The 26,541-nt window shown below is 35.0% G+C and overlaps 3 protein-coding genes, 1 long non-coding RNA gene and 1 pseudogene across 4 annotated transcripts; 1 reads left to right on the plus strand and 4 right to left on the minus strand.

Moving 5' to 3' along the window:
* Window positions 1-555: 555 nt before the first annotated feature.
* LOC143536863 (AT-rich interactive domain-containing protein 4-like) lies at window positions 556-5,767 on the minus strand. The gene is made up of 15 exons (XM_077030764.1): window positions 5,587-5,767; window positions 5,314-5,487; window positions 4,760-4,813; window positions 4,576-4,664; window positions 3,807-4,083; window positions 3,453-3,509; window positions 3,262-3,293; window positions 3,017-3,152; window positions 2,757-2,930; window positions 2,091-2,669; window positions 1,567-1,704; window positions 1,401-1,499; window positions 1,213-1,313; window positions 891-981; window positions 556-807 (listed from the first exon to the last, which is right to left on the minus strand). Exons 1-15 carry the CDS (start codon window positions 5,734-5,736, stop codon window positions 709-711), a joined length of 2,250 nt encoding a protein of 749 aa, XP_076886879.1. The 5' UTR covers window positions 5,737-5,767; the 3' UTR covers window positions 556-708.
* A 2,869-nt stretch (window positions 5,768-8,636) lies between these two features.
* On the minus strand, window positions 8,637-9,657 carry LOC143536839 (uncharacterized). The gene is made up of 3 exons (XR_013135945.1): window positions 9,279-9,657; window positions 9,077-9,204; window positions 8,637-8,981 (listed from the first exon to the last, which is right to left on the minus strand). It is a non-coding gene; the product is annotated as an uncharacterized LOC143536839 (long non-coding RNA).
* Window positions 9,658-15,886: 6,229 nt separating this feature from the next.
* LOC143536841 (proteasome subunit alpha type-5-like) lies at window positions 15,887-18,447 on the plus strand. The gene is made up of 10 exons (XM_077030746.1): window positions 15,887-15,954; window positions 16,039-16,087; window positions 16,197-16,278; window positions 16,373-16,453; window positions 17,197-17,310; window positions 17,389-17,490; window positions 17,603-17,661; window positions 17,754-17,856; window positions 17,970-18,035; window positions 18,155-18,447. The coding sequence occupies exons 2-10, from the start codon at window positions 16,074-16,076 to the stop codon at window positions 18,245-18,247; spliced, it is 714 nt and encodes a 237-aa protein (XP_076886861.1). The 5' UTR covers window positions 15,887-15,954; window positions 16,039-16,073; the 3' UTR covers window positions 18,248-18,447.
* A 371-nt stretch (window positions 18,448-18,818) lies between these two features.
* LOC143536842 (alanine aminotransferase 2-like) lies at window positions 18,819-21,530 on the minus strand. Its single transcript, XM_077030747.1, has 12 exons — window positions 21,184-21,530; window positions 20,942-20,992; window positions 20,814-20,864; window positions 20,670-20,735; window positions 20,345-20,590; window positions 20,164-20,274; window positions 19,874-20,086; window positions 19,672-19,792; window positions 19,453-19,607; window positions 19,287-19,361; window positions 19,003-19,206; window positions 18,819-18,935 (listed from the first exon to the last, which is right to left on the minus strand). Exons 1-12 carry the CDS (start codon window positions 21,367-21,369, stop codon window positions 18,819-18,821), a joined length of 1,596 nt encoding a protein of 531 aa, XP_076886862.1. The 5' UTR covers window positions 21,370-21,530.
* A 427-nt stretch (window positions 21,531-21,957) lies between these two features.
* On the minus strand, window positions 21,958-23,766 carry LOC143536851 (pectinesterase 1 pseudogene; annotated as a pseudogene).
* Between the last annotated feature and the right edge of the window lie 2,775 nt (window positions 23,767-26,541).

Below are 26,541 nucleotides of genomic sequence, written 5' to 3' on the forward strand. Positions count from 1 at the left end.
GATTGGTACCTGTATCATGCCAGTATTCGTTTTTATAATTTTCAATTAATGTAAAATAATGTAGGATATCACGACTCTATTTTTTGGTTTTTTCTTTCAATTGCAATGGCCAGTGCTGATACCGTAACTAACCAAATCGATATTCAATACCGACTGCGTTCTCATCGCATTTCACATAGATATCCCCTCCCGCCCGACTGTGAGAAAACTGAAATGAAACTAAAAAGGTCCACTCAAGTCTAAAAAGCTGCTTCGTTTGTAGTTTACTGCAGGCCCACTTTCACTTGTACCCAAAAAATAATTGAATTTAGAACTTCATTGATTAATAATAGTAGCAAAATGAAACTTTAGCTATACAATATCACATCACCATCCATTTATATAATAATAATAATAATAATAATAATAATAATAATAATAATAATAATAATAATAATAATAATAATAATAATAAATATTAAGTGGTTTAGGTAAAAATCAATTTCAAGATTTAAAAAATATTTTTAGTTTGTGTTGAGCTAGTCAAGGAAGTAAGTCAAGTAACTAGTTACTATATAAGAAATGAAAACATTCTACAAAATGGTAAATATACATATATTACACAAATACCCTCATCTCATTAAACCACTCTTGCTCATAATACAAACAAACTACGGCGATAAGCTAGAAACATGAAAAGCAGAACAAGGTTACATGGTAAGAATAACTTTAAGAATATCCGTTGCTGCTTTTAGGCATTTTCTTTGTGAAGTTAGAGCTGCTGCATTGAGGACATATGTACTCTAATCCATCTGTTTTCGCATAGTCCTGCAAAAACATAAACCACCACCTCAATACAAACACTACTTTCTTCTATCTTTTCTTATGAAGCAAACCGTAACATAACTTACCTTAAACGGACCAAGACCCGGCCTTCTGTCACAACCAAAATGAGCCCACTCGCCACATATCCCACAGTTCACCCAATCCCCAGCTGCACTACTGTTACACATTTGAGATAAAACACTATGTTAACAAAAACAACCACCAATCATTCGGGTGTTTGGGATTTGCTTATGGTAATAAGTGCTTGTAGTTTCTTGAAATAAGTAAGCACTTAAATAAACCAACTAGCTTCACTTAAATAAGAAGTCAGCTTGGACAAGCAATTCCAGATACCCTCAATAAGCAATAAGCATTCTAATAATCAAACATAGAAGAAACTATAACGACCTGTGACACAACAGGCAGCACTCCCCGTCCACATCATCATGTGCCAATTCGTATTCCAAAAGATAGGTCTCATAATGTCTCTTGAGTGTATTTCCAACACCCTACACCATTTAAGGTGCAACTTTAGAGAGTTTAACAAAATGATAAAAGAGATATTAAATGGCAATTTATAGTTAAACCGAGATTACCGTCATTCTATTTGTAACGGTGTGATTCCTCATCTTTGAGAACACCTGACCTTTCCAATTAATTCCATTGCCAACATGAAAGCCACCTCTTGAAACCACCTAAAAAGGGCAAAAAGGTAAATGGGTCGTTCTATAATGAATCAAGAATGAATGTTTGATAACTCACCTCCCTATATAAACTGTAGAGGTCCAAACGCTTTGCATTGAGTATTGCATCAGGAAACTCAGGTAGGCCACCTTGAGGTACAAGACGATTATGCCCTCGAAGGACTAAGAATTGCATCACATCCATCAAAAACTCCTCCTGAAAGAGTATTTAAATTGAATGTTTAGAACATATTTTAATAGTCTTCAAGTACTTTTGGAAAGATTAATTTCCCTTTTCATGTTTACCCTTTCCAAACACTAAAAATATCATATTTGACCCATTTCATAGTAAAATTCAATAATAATAGTCTTTTTGACTGAATAAACAGATAGGAAAATTGTTCTTCTCACGGCATAATATTCTTTTCAGTTGTTTAGTAAAACAGATTGTTACAGGTACATGATTTATATCATTTACTATACACACATACATATACATATACATATATGACATTTCAGCGGTTTGAAAGGGTAAAACTGATATTACACAACTTGGAAGTATATGTAAATATGACATTTTATATGTTTAGAAATGCGACTAACCTCGGAACAAACATGTATGGGACTTCTGTGGCAAGCATGTTTCTTCAAAGGAAGTGGGTTTATTGAAATATGCTGTTTGGCTTGATACGAGCTTGATAATGACTTGCGATGAGCCACAGGGGCTGATCCTGCGTTATTGTGTTTGCTTGAGGGCATAGACGAGACATGGGTCTTCACTTGTCCTCCAAAATCATGTCCGTTTGTCTCTGAAATTCCCGTAAACGGTAGCATTTTCTGGTGGCGAATGTGAGGAATTGGTCTCAGCGCAGCAACTTTTGGCTTCTGCCTAACCACCGCATACCCATTCCCTGATTCCATTCCCGTGTATTCTTCTTTAAAAGTAGAAATCAAACCGTTATTTCGTTTTCTACTTGGGAGAGGTTGTCTCATCCATGCAGGAATTGGAGGATGGGGATTGGGCATGCTGATGTGGATATTGTTTTCTAGTTTTTTACAGAAGAAAAGCAATCTGGTTGCATCGTCTTTCTCGAATGAAGCAACAGCTAACCCTTGAACACTAGCAACACCAAGTGCAACTAAACTACGGTAAGAAACATCTGGTGCTAGTTGCCTCAAAACCTGAGAATTTTATAAACAAAAAAACATTGTTGGTGGTGGTGGATAATGACGAGAATGAGCTTAAGTGAGAAGATAGGGGAGATGAACCTGTGAAGCCCATAGAGGCACCTTCATAGAAACTTCAAATACTGTGGCTCCACAAGCTATTGAAGCAGATTCTCGAGGCTCGCAAACAGACAGTTTATTTTCATCAGAGCTGGATACTGCTTGAAATAATCGAGTTTTATCAATCACTTCACTTTTTATATGATTTTCTAAAAGCTGAAAACAAAAACCTCAAGTTTCAGAAATCAGAGAAAATAAGTAAAACATCAATAGTAATATGATAACTCATGCTTAGTGAGCACCTGATAATCAAAGCATGCCTGCGCACTCCCTGATACCAAAAGTGAAATATATGCGGAACTACAAGTTGAAATATCACATCGCATGGTCACCACGGCTCGAGAAAATGTTCCTGCCTGAAGAGGTGGAGGAGGTGCACTGTAACACAGAAAATGCCACATCAGCAGTGAAATTCAAACAGTAATAAATAGCTCATGTAACTGATAATGATTGCCTCCACTAGAAGAATAGAAATGTATCAACACACCTAACACGATTGTGAAGTTTACTCCCACGCATCTGAACATAAATAAGACCGTTAGTACTCAATGTAATCAAAGTAACATGACCGGTGCTGATGATAACAAAAAAAAACAAGGTAACGGCAAAAAATAAATATTTAAACAGGTATTTTGAGATGGTAGACTATGTGAAATATAGTAAACAGCATATGCTTACTTCAATACTCAATAGTGCATTCAGTCCATCTTCCAATGGTTCCAATAAAGAAGCATCCTGAACATACATAAACAGATACTCAGCTTAATAGAATCAGTTTATTTCACTGTATAAACTTGTGTTCTGAATCCAACAAGAATAATCAAATAGAAACACAATATTTACAATAGCTTATTTCACACCAAAATAAGCAGATAAGAAATATTAAGCATAGGCACGTTCTCATCCAAACACTCAAAAAGTGGTTCTTTGGTTTTACAAAACGAAATAAGCGAACAAACTTCTAACATAAGCTATCCCAATTCCCAAACACCCTAAATTGTTGTTGAGAAACAAGCAAGAATCTTTGCTTACCAGTGTAAATGTGGATCCACAAACAAGAAACCTGACGTTTACATCATCATCATGTATCTTAATTGCAGGAACGCCCTCGGGATACTTTTCTTCGTCAACTTCACCCCCTGCCTCCGGTAGAGGAACATTGATCTTGGGTGGGTCGCCAAGAAGGGATGGACCCAATGTGTTATGATCAACCTCGGAATTATTAGGCAGTACACGGTTGTTCCTTACACAGTATAGCCTGAAGGATGAATGTGCTAGCTGGAAAGCATCCCAAGTATGACTCGAGGAACTGCAGAACAACAGATATAGAAATTAACCAAAAGTCAAAGCTACAAAAAAATTGATATGGACTAAGTCTATTCACTAAAAATTTTCATATTAGAAAAAAAACTGAAGAATGTTACCATGATAACAAGAATGTATAACAATATTAGGGTTAATATGATAAAGACCCCTGAACTTGTTAGTATTTTACAAACATGTGAATCTAATTGTTACTTTCACAGTCAGCACATAGGCAACAAAGTAGGATTTTTGTGCTGATCTAGATATCTTTTTATGATGCTAGGGTTTAAGAAAATGTTAAGAATTCTGCATGCCGTCAGCATTGTCAAAAGATGCCCAGCTGGCGGCAATAAGCGCTGACACGGCAAGGAACCGCCCTTTACCATTAATTTACAGGTTTGTATAATCCTAACATGTCAGATTTCAGTTGCAGGATAATTTCCATGCAAAATGAGAGAGTATGTGATGTTAGTCCTAACGTTAAGTTGATAATCACCTTTGTATCACAGAAAACAGTGCATGTCGAAAATGGCAAGCTGCATAACATGAAAACGAGTGCTTCCAGTATATCACATAAGGAATCCCCTGTCGAGATGAACCCACACAATATTAACTTCCAGGTTATCATTGGGCAAACTCAAACTAAAATGAAACATTTTATTTCAAGTGATCTCCCTTACCTTCATGTGCAGCGCCTCTGCTAGTTCTTCACCATCTGGGATTTCCAAATATACCTAAATAAATAACCAATGAGGGGAAATTAGACCAAACTCAGATAACTATCTTTCTCTGGGATAAAAACTAGTTATGCATGTTTAAAACATTACTAAGAAAACCTAACTCACTTAAAGATGCATTCTTTCAAAAAAAAAATTCCATATTTAGCAACCAAATTAAATTATACACAAATAAAATTACAATTTATTACAGCTTTTAACAACCAACCACATGTTTAAAAAATATTACATATAGATTGTTGGCTGCCACTTATGCAAAAAAAATGGTTACAAGAATAAAAAATCAATAAACCTTCCACAAGTATAAAAGCATCAATTTTTTTTCTAATGAAACAAAAATAAGTATCAAGTGTCTAAAAACTATGCTGTATATGTAAATACATAAGCTTTGGTCATTTTAGTGGTATATGATATAGATATGCATATATAAACCTAAAGCACTACTGAACAGGGAGGATATTAAATACATATATATATAACAGATGATAGAGGCATACAGTTGTGGGCAAAGAGGAAGCAAATAAGGCTGGTAAATCCTGTGAAGCTTCCCAGAGAAGAGATCCAACTTGATGATTTATAAGCCTTTCTCCTTGCAGGTACACAATGTTTGGTTGTAGAGAGTCTATAGCCTTACGAAAGTCATCGGCAGTAGGACTGATTAGAGTCTGAACCTGCATTAAGGAAGTGAAGTTGTTGTTAAGGTTAAAAGAGTGATTAGGTAGGGTATATGAATTGAATTAGAGCATATATATATATATATATATAAGTACCTCTAAACGTCCAGAAGAAGTGATATCAGGAAAGGGGAATCTGAGGGCAGTGGCATCATCATCATCATCTTTGTTATTATTATTGGTTTGAGATAAAACAGCAAGCATGCAACAGGAGTGTTTAGCAGGTCCTTGAGCATGAAACATCATCTTCTTCTTCAATTCAATTCAATACATCAACTCTACAATATCATGAAATCGAAATCATTACAAAAGAGAGGAAAGAAGGATTAAATCAATATCCAGGAGGAGATGAGAAATTAGAGAAGCTAATTACCGAATTGTTGACGGAGGATCGTGCCCTAAATCGAGAAAGGGGGCTAATGGATTTGATGAAAGAGTAAAGTAATAATAATAATAATAATAAATGAAACCCTAGTCCTTAAAAAATCAACTCTTTCCTCACCACCCACCCAAAATTATAATTATAATTATTTGGAAAATTAATAGAAAGAAAAAACTAAAAAGAAAGAGAAAATCAATCGTGTCTAGTAGTAAAGAATCTCCTCTACATCTTTCTATGACTACTGACTATTAAATTAAAAAAATTTAAAAAAAAACAAACAAACAAACCTACCTCTTCCTTTTAATCAAACAAATGAAATATAAATATTATTAATTCCTTGTTTAAATAGTCACTCAAGTTTACATTATTATACTTTATATCCAATCCAATCACTTATGATCACACAACTACCAACTCAAACTCAAACCACACAACACAGATGCAATGAGTCAAACCAGATTTCTATAATTTCCAAACAAATTGTAGTAGATTTCAGTGAAAACACACAACAGCATCCGATCAGAACATTTGCTGTCTCGTCTTCTTTGATTTCTTTCTATAAAATAAAAATTATTACTAGGTAATCATTGTTTCTCATAATTCCTTCTTCCCTTCCGACGTCTTCTCAAACCGCAGTGATGACGTTTGCACCGGTGCACCAAATTTTTTATTTTTACTTTTTCTATACTAAACTTTTTTTTTAAAAAAGTAAAAAAAATTTATAAAAAGTTGCGTATTGATAAGGTTTGTAACGGTAACGCCTGTAAGCTTAATAAAGTAAACATACATAATGGTATCGGGACTCGAATATGTTATGATACAAAAACACATTTAAAACAAAGTGTAGTGGTTAGCAAAACAAAGTCCAAATAATTATCATACAACATATTAACAACAAAAACTCGAGTGTAGATTTGTTTTATGTTTGTATTGTTATCACCTAAACACTTGGTTGCGGTTTGCAACTTTTGGTTTGTTGTGTGCATTTCATTCTAATAAGGTTTGTGCTACTAGGAATGCATATTTTATACAGGACAATATGAATCACACCAGTTGTTTGATGATTTGTTATTTCTAATTCCAAAATGTGACATGTGAACTGTTGATGGCATCGCCCGATAAAAATTTATAGGTTTTGCACAACTATTACATCATTGGTTTCCATTCTTTGATGAAAGATTTATAGCTTGAAAAGTAACGACTTTATAGGGTCAAATGGATTAATCTTTGCTATTCATTAAATATGTTAAAACTACATTACCAAAAAATAATAGGTATGGTTATATGATCCTACATCTGATCCTTATTAGCCGATAACTGTTAATAGTTAAAAGAAAAATATCATAAGGTTTTATAGTTAAACTAGTTTTCAGGGCCCCGCGCTTCGCGGCGGGATCGTTAAACCAAACAAAAAAACATAACTAAAAACGTTAAACCATAAACTCACTACAAGTTGACGCGGAATCGGTCTGTATCAAGTTACGACATTGAAACTAAACAAAAGAAATAAACATGCCAATGCCAAAATACCACAAATTATCGTATGTAAAAACAAAAAAAATTGGTACATTACAGCTGCAGACCCATATAAATTCGGTTAATATCAGTGTTACCAACACAAATTCGTAAACATATATTAGTTAGCCAACAAAAAGTATTATAAATGTGAGGTATCAAACATTGAAACGCGGATATAAAACCGTGCGACGATGGGATAATTTTAAATCATGAAAAAAGTTTCGGTCATTGTAAATACGAACTATATAAAATAAGAAAATCGTTTAACCGGCAAGTTAAACATGTAAAGCCGACACTTACCAAAGTTTTGTGTTTGAAAATATAGTTTGTTAAATATTTTAGTTAATTGAAAAAGAAAATAGAAAACCTAAAAACATTATTTTTATTTATAAAATTATGATAAGTGGTTTAATAGTTATAATAATTAATAAAACATTAAAATAATAATTAGTAAAATGAATAGTAATGCTGTGAGTGGAGTTAAATCTCCTTTTTAATATATATATTAATGTATTATTCCTGCATAGCTGCATTTGCAAGTTTATTTCACATCTTTTAGGCCAATCTTATTTCCATGGCTTTGCCCAAAAGAAATTCAGCCCATCAAGAATTAAAGCCCAAAAAGATTTAACTCAAGAATTATAGCCCAAAGAAATTCAACCCACCAGAAATTATGTTCCTACCCAAATCGGATGTTGCTTAGATGACCCGACTTGACAAAATTAAGTAACCCGAGACCGACCCACAATCTAATGGTCCAGTCGTCCGGTTCCATTTCCAAGGATTAACCCGATGCATAAGTACATGTTCAGCAAATAAAATATTATGTTTCTTTGATATATCGTATCTTATAAACTTGTGAAAATAATTAAAACAATCTGCACATGTACAAGTAGTGTATATGAATATGTTCATTTAGGTAAAATGTTATCAAAGCAAATTTTTTTAGAAAATAAATCTCGTACATATTGAAATCCACATACATTCTAGTTAAATAAATAGCATTATGGTCACACCTATTCTAAATATATTATTGGTTTTTTTAATATAAGTGTAATGTTAGTAGTATAATGAAACATTTATAAATATTTCATACCCTTAATTTGTTAATTTAAATATTAAATTCCATACCCTTAATCTGTTAATTTAAATATATTAAATTAAGATGAGTGCTTCATAAATCTTTCTATCATTGATTGACGCCATTAAATCAAATCAAATCAAATCAAATCATCATATAGTTTACTTGAGTGCCAAGCTAGTTGAATAAGGGAAATATGAAACTTAAACTGGTAGAACTCATGATTCCTTTATAATAACTTTCTTTATTCTTCACAGACTAAGTATACATAATTAACATCCACCAAAGCACTAAGATTCAACGAAGAATGATTTGAGTTTAATTAAAAAAGAAAAGACAGTTGATCTGTATATACTAAACTGAAAGCAACTATATACATATTAGGATATTAAAATCGATCGATGTTAGAACATATGAACATTGTTTGCCTTCCTTCGTCAACCATGACTAGCACCTTTTGTAACTAGAAGCAAGCTTCTTTTAAGACGATCAACAACGGCTTCTCCATCTCTGAGATTCAAGAATTCAATTATGAGTGTATATATATGCTAAGTTAATAAAGCTTCATAACTTGAATATATAAATAATAATGAATATTTTGATACCTTGGATGACTAGAACATCCAGAAAGCGATTGTTGATGTAGCCTTGGGCCTTCATCATATCCTTCACATATTATCTCTCCTTTCTCATCTTTGTAACACACTACACCGCTTGATTCGTCTTCGAAAACCTGTTACATAATTAATTTCCAATTAAACATCATATGAATACAGTTAAATAGATTAATTTGATCTTGTTGCATACCTTTTGTAGCTTGATGTTGGCTTTAATCTGAATGGGATGAGATGAAGGTCCTTTTTGTGAGCCTGCTTGTGCAACTACGAAGACCATGTTGGAAGTTGATTTAGGCTTCCAAGGGCATATATGGAATTCTAACTGCCATGGAATTAGCGCAAAAGGTATAGACTATAGATTGCAAGAAAACTATGTGATTTATTTACTTCCCCACCATTGCTATAGGTAGGAGTAGAAGAATGTCTATATATAAAATTCAAGTGGGTACTAAATTACAAAATGGTCCATTTGAATGGGTCCAAATGACATTAGATTATAATATCTACACACAATAGATAAGTAGGAGTTAAAAGATTAAACAAAGTCCATGCTTAATCAACCTCCCCAATGGAGGCTTGTTAAAAGATTAATAAAACAAAACTAATTAAATACCATGTACTTGTGTGGGTAGGAATGTAGGATTTTACATGGTCGAGGTTGATTAGCGTTGAATATATACAAAGTATAATTTATTTAGGCCATAAATTTTGCATTATGTGTTTGTTATATATATATATATATATATATATATAGGGTTATTGGATTTTAATAGTATCAACCCTGACCTATTGGTAAGATACTTATAGACACAGTCCCAACTTGAACGTATATTCTTCCAGTGATCTCATACTAACTAAAAGTTAACTCTGATATATAGCTTTAATGAAGACGTCGATTATTTATGTGGCAAAAACAATACTTAATTTTTTAAAACCTCTTATGTATCTTTCCCGCTCTTTAACAATCAAAACGGGGTTAACTTTCAAGATGGAATCATTGGTGAAAAATCCGTTCAAATCTATGACTGTCTTTAAACATTTCGTGAGTTAAGATTAATCTCGGCCAATAAATCAAAGTTAAAGTTACTAAAATTTAATAGAATTTAAATCCCACTTACAATTTACAAAGCATTCATGTTTGAAACATATTATTATTATTATTATTATTATTATTTCTCTCTCTTAGAGACTAATGGACAAAGTCTCATTCTCAACTCACAAATAGCTTTCAGTATCTATCAATGACTCATACTTGCCACACATACACTCCATTATTCGTTACATAAGCAAACTGTGAATGTGATTGGTGGATTAACACGTCACGACCAGCTTTCTATTTAATTGTTATTAAGTTACGTATAATAAAATAATTCGAATGTGCTAAAACAAGCTTAATAACTTTTGTAAAAAAAATGTTTAGAAGAAACGCAATAAAAAGTTAAATTGAAAACAATCAATTATCGAAGGAAGAAGACACGTTGCCTCTTTTTCTTTTTTCACCTAAGTCTTGACTTTTGGAGTTTGACATCTTTAGTGCACCCGAAAGGCCAAACATTTCTCAATATAAAATCATCACAAAACATGTTAATGCATGTTTAATAGAAAAGATTAGTAAAATACACGCCTCATCAATTTCTTAATCAAGTAATTAATGATCTTGTGATAACTAGTTATTTTTATATCATTAAGAGTATGATTAATTACATATAGAAGTAATATTTCATCTAGTTCATTGCCATTATCATAAAACATTAATAGAATCAAAATCACTTATAGTCATTCAGTGCTTGTTTGAAAATGATCATCTTTAGATTTAAACCAAATTTGCTTATAATCTCGGGTTACCTTCTATGTCATACCACGAAAGTGATTAAAGACATAAAACAATCTAAGACCAAATAAGCACCCAAACCATCTGAGAGTGAGAGTCTGTTTGTACATGTAGTCGTGTGAACTCAAGTTACATTTGTTAATAACGTGGCAGTGTTAGTTCTTTGAGTTAACTTCGTTTTTCATCCCTGTGGTTTACATAGTTTAACTAATTAAGTATGAGTTCTTGTTTTTTTTCTTAAATCATGGTTTTAGTTTTTTAAAAGACATGACTTCAAAACAACAAACCAAGACGGGTAGATCCCATCAAATAGAATACATTCACAAATGTGGTATCACATGTTGACTTGAACGAACACAATGTCGCGGCTCTATGCAAATCATCATTAGATAATGGGGAGTGACGGAGAAAAACAGTGTCGTTGTTTGAACAAACATGACCAAAGTATGTATGTTAAAACCAAAAATCACTTGACACCACTGCTTCGAGAGAGATCGTTGGGTATCAGTGATCGCCTTTCATACAATGGTCTCGTAAATCGCTGAACATATCCTTCAAACGATATGTATACAGTAATTTGAACAAATTTGATCCAGTGAATCACGAACACGAACCTAATTTGCATAACCTTATGCGACTACTTTTATTAATAATAAATAGGAAACGAATACAACTAAAACAAAAACAATTGATGGGTTATATAACACTTAATACCATACTACTACTCAAACAAGCAAATGTAATCAAACTAAAATTCTAATTAATTTAATAACAAATAAAAAGACAACCTTGCCAACATTTATTTAACTCGGTCAATGAATTATAAATCTCATCCAAACAAATCTTCCGTACCACCCGTATGCTTTTCATATTAATCATTCGGGTCCTTCAGATTGGTATTGCACCAAATTTTACACAGTTGAGGCTACCTAGCATCCTAGAAGGCTGTAATTACCTTTATGTGCGTTGTAAAAATAGTAATGTCCTGGATACTCGACCTATGTAAGAACTCTTTACCGTATAACTTAATAATCTAATTGCAAAAATATTTTAGGCAATCCTTTTGGAAGTAGCTAAGTATTCATCATGAGGATTATCGGTTGTAACGCTATGAAACTCTTGTTAGACCTCTTGTCGTAAGCTTTTTGAAACCATCCAAAATTGGTCTCGATTTCCCCAACAATTTGGTCTCGATTCACTCTGAACATCTCACCACCTTACTTTGGATCTTTGATTAAATAATCATTCAAAGTACTTGATGTGCCAATTCACAATCATGTGGTACATATCTTTTCTTGGATCATGCCATATCTTCAAGTTCGACCGCAATAGCAAACACTTTGGACGTAAATTCAATACCGCTAGAATCGAATAAGTCGGAAGATAGGGGTATGCCACTTGAGTAGGTCGGGTTGCGCGGATTACTCGAGCTCACTCAGGCGGTCCCCACACTTTGAAAACGAAGTTTACTAGACTCCAATAGAAACAATTAAGTTTTGTTGGCTTCGTCACCACTAACATCTCAAATTTTAAGTGCTACAAAGAGCATAGGGTAGAGTGTAGTTTTGTTTTGTTGATGAAGGTGTCTGTGTGTATGTCATGTGTGTTTTTATAGATACACGATGTGTGTTCCATTGACCCGTGGACCATATTATTATCCAAGCAAGCAAGCAAGCAAGCAAGCAGTCCCATTTTGAAACATAAAAAGACCACCTTCAAGACTTCAATGTCATATATATTGATATTATTGTACAGCTAGAAGTAGAACAGATTCCTTTCCTTGTTTGTTTTACAACACAACACCATCCGACTATCCTCTGAACTCTACTGAACTCTATTCACCACGCCTACTATCCTGTCCTAACCTAACCTAACCTCTTCATTATTATTATTATTACTTATTCATCTCAAAACACATATCCAAGTATCCAACCACTTTCATTCATCATCTTTCTCTTTCTCTTCCTCTTCTTGAGAATAATTATCTATGGCCAAGACTAATAATGTCGTTGAAGCTCCAGCCACACCGGGTCGACCCGTATTTAGCTTTAGTGTTGGTGTTGGTTCAAGAAAGAGTTTCCCTTCGAAATGGGATGATGCCCAGAAGTGGCTTATTAGTGGCCCACCTGACTCACCACCTGCTCATGTCTCCAAACACCAACATAAACCAATCACCCATAGTCATCCTCCTCATGATCAACCTTTCAATGATCCGCCTGACATACTTCTAAAAGGTTGCCACTAATTCATCTTACTTAAATATATAATTATAATTATATATATATATTATATGTCTTTGATTGCAGATAAACTAACAAATGCTGAAGACAACCAATTTTCAAGATTCAAATGTGTGGTGCAAGGGTTCGTATTGAAAGATGCATCCACAGAAATGGTTGTTGATGAAGAAGTTAAAGGGGAGTCATGTCCCACGCCGTACAAGAGTGTGTCTCCGCCACGGCACACCACACCTGCAAGCATGTCAGGTCCATTAGCATTATTAACGAATACCTCCTTGGAGTTACAAGAATGCCATTTAGCTAAGTTACAACCGGGTACTGGTCATTGCAACTGGACCTCTAGGGAGGAGGAGGAAGAAGATGTGTCCAAGAGTTTGAGACATTTTGAGATTAATAATAATAATAATAATAATAATGAATGTCCAAAAACCATTCCACCTTGTGCTTGGGAACAAGAACAAACAGCTAGATCCCACCACAGGTAACACGTTTTCTTTTTTCCCTAACTTAGTTTGTTTTTGGAATTGTAAAATATTATTATTTGAAGATAGAAACTAAAAATTTAAACTGAATTAATTAGTGTTCTCATGTGTAATGTAGGTACCAAAGAGAAGAAGCAAAAATTGAAGCTTGGGTAAACCTCCAAAATGCTAAAGCAGAAGCCGAGTCAAGAAAGCTAGAGGTAAAAACATTATCATTTTAATCAATGTTAATATAACTATTTTAGTGTTGGTGGCCGGGAAAGTTTGTCTAAATGCACCCACTGTTGACCACAGCTGGAGGGCTTTGTCCGAAGCACATTGAGCCCTTCACCACTTTCTTTCTTGCTTGCTTCTATGGAATATGAATATGCAAGCTAGTACAAGATTATATTTTTTAAACTTTATGCTAGCTACTTTCCAAACCCATGTGAACATGCTTAAAATATTATTGTTTCTTGGGAACTCAAAATTCAAACGTGGATATCAATCCCCAAGCTATTACACTTCCAAAGGTATATGATGAAAACAAAAGCCACTTTCTTGGTTTCTTGTTTATTGTGTTTTAATGAAATAATAATTAAACGTTGTGTAGTGGATAATGCTGCGACGTGTGTCATGTGACGTCATGTCACAATAGTAATAACCATCTGTTTATATGGTAATTTGAAGAAAGTTATTCTTAGATGCTGTTTAGATGATTAGAGTTTGACTGAATTTAAACTAGTATTTCGGATATGTAATTGATATGGGTTAGTGGATTTGAATTTTACTTATAGGTAAAGATTCAGAAAATGAGATCAAAATTTGAGGAGAAGATGATGAAGAGGATGACAAGTGTTCATAGAAAAGCTGAAGAAATGAGAGCAGCAGCCCAATATGAGCACAACATGCAACCTCCAAAGTCAACAAAGAAGTCAAAGGACCTCAATGAAAGCTTGCATTTTTCTACCTCTTGTACTTGCTTTCCATGTAGCCAAACGGTTAAAAGAAAATTTTAACTGGTTTTTATTTGTACCTTTCGGATGCCATGAATTAATCTTCAAGTTCAAAGAAAAACAAGTATTCAAAGTCTGGAAGCGAAATTGCAATAAAAATAGATGTGTGGAAACCCAAAATAAAAGTAAGATATGTAGTGTAGTCAATTCATGTACAAGTATTGGTGCAGGATGTATAAGTAGTTAAAATCCTTATTCTTTATATATGTGTCAGATTAGATTAGTACATGTGTCCTGGACTGTACTGTAGTGTACTAGACTAGATAAGAAGTTAAATTACGCCTGCTCCCTTAATTGAGTTAAATGTTTTACCCACAAAATACATGGTGAAACCCATGATCTTGTAGCACAGTCTGGGACTGAGCTGGTAAATAATAATAGTCTCCTAACTATTATTACACTGCCACTGTGTAGCGTGGCACATGGTTTCTCTCTGTTCAAATAACAAGCATCACGGGTTTCTGACTTACACAACGAAATAGTATAAAATAATAATCTTTATACTTGTTATACGTGAGTAGTGTTATGCAATAGTTATTGACTTGGTTCAAATTGAACAAATACACCAATAATTTTGTTAGACTATTAGTTACATTTGTAAATAAATCCAGTAACAACCAAACAGATCAATCATGCCAATTAAAATTAAAGAAAAATTAAGCAAAAACGTATTTGAAGCTTCAAGAATTAGCTCCTAAGAGGTTACTAGATTCAATTGGTTTTGGGTATAGGCAATCCGGCTAGCGAAATTTGTTAACCTGCATAACATAACACTGATTAAGCTCGTCGGAGAGAGGGAGAGGAGGGTCTCTTCTCCGACCACCATCCGACGTGAAAATAAGCAACTGGTATTAAGAGAATAAAATGACCGTAAGAATTTAATGAATAGATTGCTATTAGAGACACGTGCCGTTAGCATATGGGACCCGTTTATTATGTCCACACTACTGATAGGTTTCTTATTCCGCCTTGCACGTAATCATTCAGGCTCGGACCTGGTTATATTACATACTTGTATATACCCTGTGATGCGGGATTCGTCGTAACCTCTTGGGTATTTATAATATTAAAAATACAAATAAGTAATGAAGTAAATCGTGGGCCCGCATTAGAAAAGCCTAATTGAAATTGATTAAATGGGGTGAGTCAGCCCAGTTTAGTTTGGTTCGGGTAAAACGTGATCCGAAGTTAGACCCGGTTTAATTGACGAAAAAGAACTGGTGGCTTGTTTTGCAAGAAGGTTGCATAAAGCCATAAATACTAATAATAAATAATAATCTAATCGGTAGCTAACTAATTCATCATCAATTGGCAATTGGTACGTGTTCATTCAGTTATGTTATGCTTCTAGTTATCAATTTAAACCCTAACCTAATTATGTGTGTATGCATTGCAATTGCAGCAGAGATCTATTAAATTCAATCGAGTCGAAGGAAGATGTTTCTAACGAGGTAAGTAACTAAATGTATTTGATTAGAAATCTGTGTTGATTGATTGATTGATTGATTCAGCCAGTCAGTGTGTATTGATAAAGGTGATGTATTATATATATATGTATAGGACTGAGTATGATAGGGGTGTCAACACCTTCTCTCCAGAAGGAAGGCTGTTTCAGGTTGAATATGCTATTGAGGCCATCAAGGTCAGCTGCTTACTATTCTATGTTCAAAACAAATTTACATTCTTTATCCTATAAACAAATTCCATGACCATGAAATGGCTTGTATGTGCTGCAGTTGGGTTCTACGGCCATCGGGTTGAAGACCAAGGAAGGAGTTGTTCTTGCTGTCGAGAAACGTATTACCTCCCCACTCCTCGTATGTCTTTCACCTTCATCAATACTTTTTTTTGGCACATCTATCATTTACTAAATGTTTTCAGAAAGTTTCTTTCTTTGTGGTTAGTTGGTGAATTTATCTTCTCCTCCTCTCTTAGGCATCATGTTTGTTTGATGTTTGTGCTTTATTGCTAATTATTTAGATGATCAAACGCTTATATAGAACTAGTATTCCTGTCTGATATGCAATGGAATATCATTTTGTTAACTGGATACATTTTTATTAACACAATGGGCACCTTATTAATTATAACACCTTGATACCTTTCGTGATAAGAGCAATACTTCATTTATCATTTATCCTATAGTTAGGGAATAGGGATGAGTTGAAGTTATACAAGAATTTTGTTTGATATTTGCTTTCTTGTGCTGTGGAAAGTGGAAGACTATAGGTCATATTAACAAAGGACTTGTGTATTGGACCAGAAATTTTGATGGAAAATGCATGGACTGTACTATAAACATGACTTTAGTATTTTGTAGTTTATGAAAGTCTGGCCGAGCAATATAACAAGCTTTTGTTTTAAGTCAACAGGATCTGGTTTTGAGTTTTTTAAAATTTCCCCATAGTTCATCTGGATTGGTATTATTGTTGCATACAAACCAAAACGTGAATACTGCATGTGTAATGGGAATGTGGCATTTTCTTTTTCATATGGTCACTGTAGTAACTTATTCCCAGTGAGCCAATAACGGACGGATGAGAAAAATCACTCATTGCAGGAGCCTAGCAGTGTTGAGAAAATCATGGAAATTGACGAGCACATTGGCTGTGCCATGAGTGGATTAATTGCAGATGCCCGTACACTCGTTGAACATACACGAGTTGAGACTCAGGTGACACTAACATCATCCACAATTTTATTTACGTGGAATAAGTCTTTCGTTAATAATGATTTTGTTCTCTCATTATAGAATCATAGGTTTTCATATGGTGAGCCGATGACTGTGGAGTCCACTACCCAAGCTCTCTGTGATCTGGCACTGCGCTTTGGTGAAGGAGATGAAGAATCTATGGTTAGCTACTAATTATACCATCTTTTTTTAACTATTGTTTGTATACGGATATGATTTTTGAAATGGTCCAAGTCTGTAAGTATCAATCTTTAAAATTTCTGTCTTTTTGCAGTCTCGACCATTTGGGGTATCTCTTCTTATTGCGGGCCATGATGAAAATGGTCCTAGTCTGTAAGTATCAACATTATATCTTCGTGTTAGTAATCTATAGTAACATGAAAGAAAAGAGAAGAGTATAAGTTTTTTTCTTTAATTATATACAGATACTACACGGATCCATCAGGCACATTTTGGCAATGCAATGCAAAAGCTATTGGCTCAGGATCTGAAGGTGCTGACAGTTCTCTGCAGGAGCAATTTAACAAGGTCTTATACAATGTTCATTTCTATCAGCACGTCTCCGTAAAATGAAATTTTTTTGGTTAGTAATTAAGAAGTATTAATTGCTTATTGTGTTTGCATTTTATGGATGTTTTCAGGACTTGACTCTGAAAGAAGCAGAAACAATTGCTCTCTCCATCTTGAAGCAAGTTATGGAAGAAAAGGTCAGTTTTTAGCCTTGCTTAGAACCTTATATATTTTTTATTGGTGATTTGTTAATATTCATTATTCAATTTGATTATGTTGTGTTAGCACTGAACTTTTTCTGTGTTCCTGAGCTCAGGTGACTCCCAATAATGTGGATATTGCAAAGGTTGCGCCTACTTATCACTTGTACACCCCGGCTGAGGTTGAAGCTGTTATCGGTCGCCTATAAAACAAGAGTCTTATTTGATAAGTCGTAGACGGTCTATGTTTGTTTTGCTTTGACATGTATTTTGTACTAAATTGTTGAAATTTTATCCTGCTTCCCTTTGGTATTTGAACACAAGGCCCTTGTTATGCTTATTGGTGGAGGCCTAGGCCCTAGAACTTATGTTTCAACAAACCAAGTAGTTCCTATGAGATTGTCCAACTTTTATAGACTCTTGTTTCGTTGCCATCACCCACTTCATTATCTGTTTTGTCTCTCGTCTAGATATATCTTTCTGTATATAGTGTAGATATGGGTGTTTGATGAGAAAATAGGTACTCTGGTGAAAATGTAGCCTTTTGAAGTTAATTGCTTTAAGTAATTACAGAACTCAACAAGAATATGTCCAAATAGTATGAACTATGAAGGATGGAATGTTATTGGAATCATTTTTGGATATATCTTAACACTTAACAGTTAACAGTAGGTTGCCATATGCTCCGAAAAATGTAAATCATTCAAGAAATGGATTAGTAAAAGACAACGTTCCTCTTGAGTAACTTATTCGCGAAGGCAACCATCCTCTTGAGTAACTCTAATCACGGAATTCATTCATGAACTTCGAGTGGAAGTCTGACAACCGTGAAACTATGGCTGGAATCTTGTCCTCCTGAGGCAATATTGTGCACCTAAAATGCCACGTTCCTGGGACCTGAACACCCACCATTAGTAGCATGAAATAACAACCAACTAAAAGACGGAATTGTATGCTATCTAACCTGACCGAAACCACTTCCTGGAACCACAACAATCCCAGTGGCATTAAGTAGGCGGATAGCGTAGTAAGCATCTGGTGCTTTGTTAGCATTTTCTGCTGCTTTTATGGCTTTCTTTGGCAGATCAATCCGTGGAAAAAGGTACATTGCTCCCTCTGCTTTGTTGCAAGTAACACCCTTCAAGTTGTTGAATGCATCTTCCAACGTCTATCAACAGTTAAGAAAAAAACCCAACTTAATTCAAGCTTCAACCATTTCCAAATCCTAGTTTCTTGATTTCAACTGACCTTAGCACGTCTCGCCAGTGATTTTAGGATTCCATCCCTCTCAGACAAATATCCATCATAGGATTTATCTCCAACCTGCAAGCATGCATATGCTATCATCACATAAACCTCAAAATATGCCACTTAATCTTTTCATGTATTGGCGATAACTAATAAGTATGTATACCTTAGGAGGACCCATGACAAGGCTTGAAAGAATTTGACCGGAAATATTAGAACAAAGATTCACAGATGCCACCTTGTAAAATTGTCCCCTAACCTCGGAATTAAAACCGGTTACCTCCATGTAACCACCTCTTTTCCCACACTCACCATGATATCCTGAAAATTGCAAGACATTTTTTATTTTCACTTCTAGTTCCAGCAATTTAGAAAAACAGTATACCTTTAGATACTGATTGAAAAGAAACCAATGGGATATCCTTGTCACCATATCCCATAGAACGGCATACTTTTTTAAACGAGTGAAATTTCTTGTCCGGTGCATAAACGTTCTCCTGGTACACCTGTGTTTATGAATATCATCCTTAGTAATATATAGTGTCGATGGTATGATATTTTATGCAATGCAAGAATAGATTGTTTACCTCATCTGCTAAAAGAACCAGACCTTCTTTCTTGCAGAAGTCCACGATTTGTCGTTGGTTTTCCTCAGCAAGAACCTGACCCGTTGGGTTCCCTGGATTAATTACAACCAAAGCCCTAACGGTAATACCATTTTGTCTTGCAGCTTCCAACTGCTTCTTCAGTTCAGAGATCTCAAGTCCCCACCCTGTTGCTTCATCGAGATAATAACGAACCTGAAACATGCGAAAGCAAATAGAATAATAACACTTATGATGTTAGTTTTTGTAAAGTAATAATAGCTAGCACATACAAGGGTGCCACCATGAAGGGCAATGGAAGCCGAGTAAAGAGGGTACTGAGGAATGGGACATAATATTCCATCATTCTCTGATCTTATTAACAACTGCATTATCATATGCACCTGGTAAAAAGGAAGATGATCAATTTTACTGTTTCAAAATGACATTTTACATCAAACACTACAAATTTACCCCTGGACTTGCACCGTCTGTCAAGAAGATATCATTTGGATCAGCAGGAAAACCATCACGAGCTTCAATACCAGCATCAATGGTGTCACGCAATCCTTTAATTCCCTGACTGTGACTATACGCACCAGTAGCTCTTCCAGGCGTTTGATCCAAGATCATTAACGCTCGTTTTATGGAATCTGCACTAAACAAAGTGTTTGTTTCCTTCTTGTCCATTAAGGCAGGTTGATCACATAATGCGAGAACCTGGCATAACATAACATAACACACATGAGTAGTGTAGTGCCGATTACTTATCATGACAGTAAAGTTGCAGCATCCCAACCTCTCGGAAGAAAGTTATCGGCTTTTGACCTAGTGACTGTGGATTTCCAATATTACAGTAAAGTATCTGCCAAAGATGAGTAAGAGGTAGGTAATATTGCCATCAATGTAAATAATTATATATATAGCATGCGTCAAGTTATACCTCCTGAAAAGGATGATCACCTGGATTTGCTTGCAAGTCTTGTTGTAATTTCTGCGGGAATCAAACGTAACAATATTTATTCATAAACTGAACACTCATTGTATCAAAATTTTAGCTGAGATAATTACCTGAGCCACAGAGACGATCTCACCACGAACAGCATATTCACATTTCAATACCTAGAAAATGAGCATGATCTCATCTGTAAGTTACATCGTGCTCGCAAATCTACCAAGTACTAGTTACTATTAACCGTCTAATTTTATATGCCTTGTGATCTTAAACATATCTTTCTTAAAATCGTTAAACAAAACGACAATAAGACAAATAAACAGACTTAACAAGTAACAACTAATAAAATGCATGCAACCTTAGGATTGAGGGAATCAACGGTAACAGGTGGTGTTGCAACATTTGAAGCCATGATTGTGTAAGAACGAAGGGACAAATGAAGCGATGTATTATTTGAAGAGGAAAATGTTGTTGTATGATAAGGATTCAATTTCACGACGGTAGGGATCAGCCTTTTTGCTCTTTCACCCACGAATTTCCGCATTTGGAGACACCAACAATCCAATGCGTGCTTTTGCTTTCGCTTTCGCTTTCAAACACCACCCCAATTCAAACTCCGGTTCACTATTTGTTATTTTAACTTCTACCCTTAACCTTTCTTACATTTAACAGGATGTCCCTTTGGACTTTTACCTTTTCAATATTAAGAAATAATGGTTACTAAAAACTCAATGTTAGACTATGAATCTCTTGATTTTATTTAACATTATGATGTTTTAAAACTTTAAATAAATATTGTTGAAAGAGAAAGGTGATGACTATAATAGATGCATAATATGAAGGGTGATCAATTTAAATTATGCATGTGGTTGGGCTTGGTCAGTCCAATTGAGTTGATTCCGTTATATATGTATGTCCTTCACAATTTGCCACCAAATTTTCTAACATTTATTTTCAAGAAAAAACTAAAATTATTCTTTCAAAACAAATATAGTTCATATTTTTCTTTCTTTCAAAGAAACATATTGCAATAAATAGAAACATCTAGCATTCTTCACAAAATAAAATTAACAAGAAAATAAATACAAGATTAAAGTTTTGTTTAGTTAACATTAATTATCAAGAACATGAATCAAGTGGAATCAAATTTCACTTGTGTTTTAGGTAACCAAGTTGATCCATCAATGAAATCCCTCACATTGAACTTAGCTGCTTGGGCACTTGTTAACGTTGGCTTATAACCCGGCCAGTTAACCCGTTCATCAGTCGTGGACCCAGGGCCAGTGTTCTGGTACTCACCGTAGAATATCGTTGAAGGTGGTTCCACACCCTTGTCCCATTCTGCCCAACCCAACGGATGCAAAAACCCGCCGATACTCGACTGCATGATCACAGTCGTCGAGTAGTCCTTCCACGGCCTGCCCAGGTACGTCGGGGCTGTAAGATTGTCATTGTCGAGAGGCGTTATCTCACAGTTCTGGATCGAAATGCCAGTGTTCTCGTTAGGATCCTTTTTCCCTTGAGCTGTGATGGTTACAAACTGCTTAGGTAACGGCTGTTGGGGCATAATCTTGCAGTTTTGCAAGACCACAGAGGAGTCCCCAAAGATGAAGTCGACGGTGCCAGTGATGCTGCAGTCGCGGTAAAACTGACGGTTACTGTGTGGATAAAGGGTGTCTTGGAAGGCATCAAAGGAACATCTGTAGAAGACTGAAAAATCTGAACTTGATCTCATTGCAACTGCTTGTTCTTTGATTCCGCCTGCTGTGTTCTTGAATCCTATGTCCATTGCTATGAACCCTTTTCCTGATACACCTATTCATTTATTCATTCGGAAAATAAGTATTTAATTAATTTACTTCATTTGATCAATTTAGTTTGCTTTATGTATCGATGTAAACACTATCTTTAAACGAATGAAAAATCAACATTTATTTAAAAATGTTGTTATGAAATGTAAGATTGTTGTATGTATACCAAAGGTTGCAGAGTTGAAGGTGGCGACTCCATCGACTTTATTTAAGCTACCAGAAACAATGGTTTTATTCATGCCATCGCCGTAAACCATGACATTCCAATACGACTTGTTCAAGACAACATTCTCCAAATACTCTCCTTCCTTGATGTATATAACGAACCTGTCCTTGCTCTTCACTGGGATCATCTCAATTGCATCGTTGATCGTCGTCACATCTCCACTTCCGTCCTTAGCCACCGTCACATTTGGCCTAGGCTTGTCTTCCTGAAGAAGCAGCCTCCTGTGCGGAAACTCTACTTTCATTTCCCTTAATAACTTCCGAAATATTTTGGACACAATAGCCAAACTGTTGCTTGTGTACTCGGTCGAATTCCGCATTTGTGACTTCATTTGTGGTAGAAACTTTGAATCCATTTCTTCTAGAGAATCCAGACATGTTTCCTGGTTGGTTAAGGCCGCGCTCAGCCACGTTTGCAAGTCGTCGAGTTTCAACAACCTGTCATTGTCTTGTGTTGAGGAAATGGAATCTTGGAGACTCTCAACAGCTTCGTCTAGCACGGTCGTGCATACCTTTAACGCCTCCTTGTCGTTGGCGTTGTCTGTTGACTTGATCAAAGTTTGGGGCAAGGAAGACACCGCGGAGAGTGAATTCAAAGCGACTTGTAAGGAGAGCTTAAACAGGGCTTTCGGGTCGGTGGAGTTGGACTTGGAAAGGGTGGAGTAACATGATTCTGGATACTGAGTCTGGGTACAAACGGCCTTGATGGACTGGGCGGGTGAGCTAGCAGGAGTTTGTGTTTGCATATTATTATTATTGCGTTTGTGAATGACGGTTCCAGCAGCGGCTCCAATGATTACGGCAAGGAGGAGGACGGTTGAGACGAGGATTATGACTATGCGCTTACGAGATTTGCGAGGGAAAGCTTGTTGTTGTTCGGCCTGATGGAAGTTTTCATAAGCCATTGGTACGTAATGGTGGAAGTGATGAAACAATGAAATTTATTTAGTTAGTGTCTTGGCGTATATATATGTATACGCTCACATATTATTTTAGAAAAATGAATGTTGTATGAGAGTGGAAAGCCGGCCGATTATATTACTTGGACAGTATCCAAATGCAACCGCGTAATGCGTTTTCATCTCAATTCTTAACATTGGACAAATAAGTTCTTGCTACGTAGGTGAAAAAGACCGTAAGCAATTGTATATTTAATTAATAATGGCCAAACTCATGTTATGAGTTAGGGATCAAGTCCCGGATCGATAATCAAACACGAAGTAAACAACTAACTCTTGTTTATTAATCAGAAAATTCAACTCTAAAAATTGATTACAACTCTAAAACCTTTTTGGTCGTTCTATAAATGTTCCAGTTCCAGTTGTACATACAATGTAATGATTCAAAGCACTAGCATTTTTTTTTCACTTATCAATAGCAAAGTTGCCTTATACAACATTCATCAACTACTTTAATCTTAATTAGTGTTGAATCACCACTCTTTAATTGGTACCACCTCATCTAAAACCTTCAAAATGAATGCGTGACGAGTAGAGGTGGCAAATAGGTTGGGTTGGGTCGAACAAGTCATGGGTTGAAATGAGTCATGAGTCAAAACGAGTATGAGTCAAAATGAGTTTGGATCAAAACGAGTCAATTATAAAAAGGGTTGTTTTGGTTTGGGTCAAAATAGGTTAGGGTCAAACCGGGTTTTGAGTTGTTTTTTTTTTTTTTTTTTTTGTGAACGAGAATAACGGCGGAAACATTTTAGTTTTTAGATTTTTCGTTTTTTACATATATTTTAAGTTGTGATTTTTTTAATTATTTTTTTTTTGAATTTTTGAGTGGTTTTCTATTAAGATCAAAAACCCTCAAAAAAATATTCAAATATAATAATAAAAAAATTATAACTCAAAATATAAATCATAAACAAAAAAAGTAAAAACACTAAAATATTTCTGTGACAATCGTCAATTTCAGGTTAACTCCGTTAACTCAACTCCGTCAATTCAAACTTAAGATCATTGAATCTATAACGCATACCTCATTACATTTAAACTAGGGTTTAAATGACGCTTAACACTTACTACATGCGTAGTCTTTCGGGAATTGCACCGAAACGCAAACGAGTTGACGCAAACAATTGGTGAATAAACGAAAAACGTCAAAACAATAATTATGTGTTAAACTTATGTGTTATGTGATAACATGTTATATAACGTTAACTCAATGTGCAAACTAAGTTAATTAAGCTAGAAAAGTAGCATTTGAAAGTTGAGGGACTTAAGTGTAATATATTTTTATTATTAATATTAACCTAAACCCTAACCTCCTTCTCTCCCTCCCCAAACCCGACGGCAGCTACCCCCCCCCTCCTTGCGATCGGCCTTCACACACACACATAATACTTGATTTTGATCTTGTCTTTCACAATTGAAGCATCCTACATCCGTTTCTAGCCATCTTCTACCTTCCTATTGCTTGTGTTGGTGTTTTTGAAGGTATAATTGTGAACCCTAGGTTCCGAAAATCTTCATATAATGTGCTCATATGATTCGTTTGATTTGATGATGTATTGATGATGATTTGATAACTAGAATTGATATTATTACATGTTAATTGTTGTGTCTTTGATTTTGAGATCAAATAAAACCCTAACCATGTATGTATGGTGTAATTGATATGCATGGATAGTGGTTATGGTGTTTAGAATGTTATATGAATGAATTGTGGTCTATAGATGGTTAATATGTTGAGTTTTGTTGCAAACAGTTTCTGGACAGATTGTGTTGTTGATGTTCAATTGACTGTAACGGGGTGTAAATGTGAAAATTGGTCGAGATAATTGATACTACAGTAAACTAGGTTGAGTCTAGTTTCTAAAGAATATAAATTTGCAAATTTTGAACGTGTAAAAGTTAACTTTTATGATTTTACAAAATCGTTGTGTAAATCTGAATTGTGAGACCTGCTGTTAGGTTATCTTGTAAATATTATATCTCATGAACTACGAGACCAATTGGGTTGGTTCCACTTCTGGAAGTTGACTTGTTGAGTTAGGAACCTAACCCAAGTGGTCTTGCATTTGTTGGATTTTTCTTTTAACGGGAATTTCAAATAACATTCTGTTGCACATAAATTTGACTGTTATGAGTTTGCTGTGGTAAATTGATCATTGTGAGAAATATATATGGAATAAAAATACAACAAAATATGTTCTGGAAACCTAACACATATATGCTTTTGTGATGATTTTTGGTAAATTAATTGAGATGCTATGATCGGTGGAATAGACTAGTTTTTCAAGTAGAATTCTGTCGATAAGAAAACTAGTTGCTGAATTTTGTAAAAGTTGCATGAAACATGGTAATTGCTAATTGATTGTCGTGTTTTGACCAAATTGCCCTTGCGGGGAATAATTGCTAGTTAATTATTATGTGTTGACCAAATTGCCCTCACGGGGAGTAATTGCTAGTGATGTACATTATTAATACATGACACGTAAATAATTACTCACACATGTATCGTATCACAAATGTACTTGTTAAGTCACACACGATTCACAAACAAACACGAAACGTATCTTGTGCTTAGGAATTATGTGCCGGGTCTAGAGACTCGATATTAGTGCCGATACTTAGAAAATCTCTTTGTTGTTTTAGAACGCTAGAGAGAGTTTTCTGTGACGCGCATCACTTGGTGATTTATTTTTGGGAATTCTTCGCAAACAGTGAGTTTCA

This window comes from Bidens hawaiensis, unplaced genomic scaffold (assembly GCF_021521415.1).
Source record: "Bidens hawaiensis isolate Kalapana, Puna unplaced genomic scaffold, B.hawaiensis_p1.1 tig00010929_1, whole genome shotgun sequence".
NCBI lineage: Eukaryota > Viridiplantae > Streptophyta > Magnoliopsida > Asterales > Asteraceae > Bidens > Bidens hawaiensis.